At 34.0% G+C, this 3,411-nt stretch overlaps 1 protein-coding gene across 3 annotated transcripts in view; it reads left to right on the plus strand.

Moving 5' to 3' along the window:
* Positions 1 to 3,318, plus strand: part of LOC124224699 (dopamine receptor, D1) — a 108,889-nt gene extending 105,571 nt beyond the window's left edge. For all 3 annotated transcript variants that reach the window (XM_046636821.2, XM_046636819.2, XM_046636818.2), the window contains exon 6: positions 388 to 3,318. In XM_046636821.2, coding sequence (XP_046492777.1) covers positions 388 to 672 — 285 coding nt within the window. In that variant the 3' untranslated portion in view covers positions 673 to 3,318. The remainder of the gene's footprint in view (positions 1 to 387) is intronic.
* Positions 3,319 to 3,411: the final 93 nt, after the last annotated feature.

The raw sequence follows: 3,411 nt of genomic DNA on the forward strand, positions 1-3,411 counted from the left end.
CGTTTACCTTTATGCAACTTAGAACTAATCGGATATTAATGAAAATTGCTTAGGTCGTATCTGAATGTCTTACGAAAATAAAGATTCCTTCATCCAGGATGTTTCGCACACGATGGGAACGGCAGAAAGTTGTTGGACTGATATATGTTTTTTTTTTTTTTGTTACCCTGAGTATCCCCGGGGTGCCAGCTAATGAAAAAATGCATAGTCTGAACATCTTTTGTATTTGCCAGCTGATTTCGAAAAAACTGAATTTTGTCAACTCGGCCTCTTCTATCAAACCCACGGTTATAAAACAGACGTGTTAAATTAACTGTTGAATTCAATGGTACGCCATATCTCAAGCCATTGTACATAGTAAGAATTTCAAAGACTTTTTTCATTCAGGTACTAACGTGGCTCGGCTACAGCAATTCAGCTTTCAATCCGATAATCTACAGTATCTTCAACACCGAGTTCCGAGAGGCTTTCAAAAGAATTCTGACGAGAGGTGGAAGAGGTCGGTGCAACCAACCGTCAACAAGCGAATGTGGTGAATTCAGATCAGTCATCGTTCAGAAACGAAATGGTTCGATCGTGGAATGCAATATCAGTCCCAGATCGAGTGCCGACAGTTGCCAAGTGGCTCCAGGCGCAAACAAACATCGTGACACGATCGTCAGCGCGATATAATCGCGTCGTAAAAAACAGTTACCATATTCTTCGGATGCGTTTCATTTCCAATGTCAATATATACTCCACTCCATGTATAGATATGTACAGTAAGTATGTACGGGCACTTGAGTTAATTCTGCAATGCGAAAAAAACTTTTGGTAAAAAAATGTAGGTGCAGTTACCATTTTTCATTTTTAATCACCTTCTTCCTTTTTTTAATTGTATCATACATTAGCTCACGCATGTTGTAGATATATTATCAATCGTAGAATACTTAATAAATGTAATAATAAGTACATGTGTGACACAATAGATATAGCAGTGAAATGATCGTGTCGCAGCATTTGACATCTTTTCAACAGCCAATGAAAATTCCCTTCGAATTTCATTTCTGATAGTTGTAGACATTATAAATAACATACGTGTGTAATATCTTTCATTAAGCTGGATCGTAACATCTCATTGTATACAGCCAATCATATAACAACAATGTCACCTCATTTCGATTTTTATACGTTCCATTACCTATGGTGGTATCAGAAAAGTATTGGCTGAGCCTGTGAAGTATTCGGAAAGTACCCCATTTTCGTACAGAGCAGAAAAATGTCGGCGCATGCGCACAATTGAAATGCTATATTTTACGTATGCGGACTTTCCTTGGCGCATGCACACTTTTGAACAAGCATATCTTCAGTCAGTTGTTACGCGCTGTAAAAGTGAGATGTTCAATAGTGTGCGTACGCCAAAGAGAGCCCTAGTGTTTAAAATAAAGCACTTCAGTTTCGCCCATGTGCTAATGGCGCTTTACCGCACTGTTCGGAAATAGGGAACTTTACGCACGCTCCACAGACTTGAAAAATCGAACTTTCCGAGCAGGTGTTGGTAAAATGCTATTTTTGTGACTTGTTTCCTTCTGGCTTGAGAATTATGACGAATACTAAATCATTTTTTAATTTTCACTTTTTACCCGCATGAACTCATTTGTGAACAAAAACCAATAACACTCGACTCTGAACGCTGTCAAAATGACGATGATTAATTATTCACGTAGCATTTATCTCTCAGTAAGATACAGAGGTCATCATATGGCCTTTACTTCATGCGAATCGATATCTTATTTAATTTTAGATTCTGTAGAGGTAAAGATTACTCACGTCACACTTTTTTTCATGACGTTCCTGTTGACTTTAGCGCAAGAGTTTTGTCGGAACAATAACGCGAAGTGAACCTATTTTCAACATAAGAGAAAAAAATGGAACACAAATTCACATTTTCTCAGCCAATCAAGAAATCAATTAAATTAATCCTTCTTTTCACACTTTTTTAACATTTATGAAGTTGACAAGTAAAAGATTTTGAGGAAAAATACGAGACTCCATACTTGGATACCTAGATTCAGCCAAAAATATTTACAGACCGTAGAAGTGTTTAAATTATTCAATTGAAATGTTTGATATGATGTTACAATAGGCTGATAGTATGTAGATGAAAATTGCTCATATAGTTACGCTTCAACGACTTTACCCATCAGTTTTTGCGAACGTTAAAGAAATAACTTGCTTTGCTTATCAGATAAGAATTTTTGCTTGTGTGATGCAGTTTTGAAATGCAATAGATGACACTCGGAGGTAAATTATGATTATAAAGACAATCATGTAAAATTAGTTTGAGACATATCCAAAATCAGACATACAAATCACAGAGTACCCATATATATATATATATATATATATATATATAGGTATTTAATTAAATTATTCTTATTGAAAATATATCATGTAATAAACATTGTATGAACACATACGTAAGTGAATAGAGGCTATACCTTTTATAGCGTATCTATATTCTATGCAGCTAGTTTTATTATATGGATACGATTCAAAATATGAAACGATTATAATGTAACAAAATTAGTAATAACCCTTTTTTTACGACGTATACAAAAATTCGACTCGTACAGCAATTTAATTAAAAAATATGTAATAGCTGCCAACTTTTCTTTTATATGCTATACCGAGTCATTTAGCCAGAAATATAAATCAATAGTATGAGACGAAAGAAAATTATTCTTATTTACCGTCTATACTTTACATCGCAGTATTAAAATAATCGCATGTTCATTATTCTGTACATGTTGTTTATAGTATTATTTCAATTTATGGTGGACAGTGAAAATCGACAGCTGTATAATAAATGATGAGACTCCGCAGTTGTATATTAAATTGACATGTAACAGTTTATTAGTTACTACTCCAAAGGTGTTATCATATTATAAGATAATTGATTAACGCTTGCGAGAATGTCACGAGCGGACGTGCGAGACAGATTTATTCCGTGTATCTTGTACATAAACATTTAATTATTTTTCTATGTGGTACGGCGAATGGGATAGAAGGAACGCATAATCAATAGAGCAATATTTCATTTAGATAATAAAGAGGTATTTTATATGTATTGTGTATAATCTTGACATTTCAAAATAATCTTGACATTTCAAAATAATCTTTACCAATAGGTACAGTACAGAATATTATAGAATGAAGTATAGATTTTCTTCATGTAAAATCATGTTGTTTGCTTTCAACATTGATAAATCAACACTCTCAGTCGGATAATAATCTGACGCAGGTTATTTTGAGAAGTTTCAGATTATAAGCCCAGAATAAAATTTATTAATGCTGGCACTTGTCGTCAAATTAAATATTTCAATCAGCTGTGGGGTGTTCAATTGGAAAAGATAGATTGAAAACGACTGC

This window comes from Neodiprion pinetum, chromosome 1 (assembly GCF_021155775.2).
Source record: "Neodiprion pinetum isolate iyNeoPine1 chromosome 1, iyNeoPine1.2, whole genome shotgun sequence".
Lineage (NCBI taxonomy): Eukaryota > Metazoa > Arthropoda > Insecta > Hymenoptera > Diprionidae > Neodiprion > Neodiprion pinetum.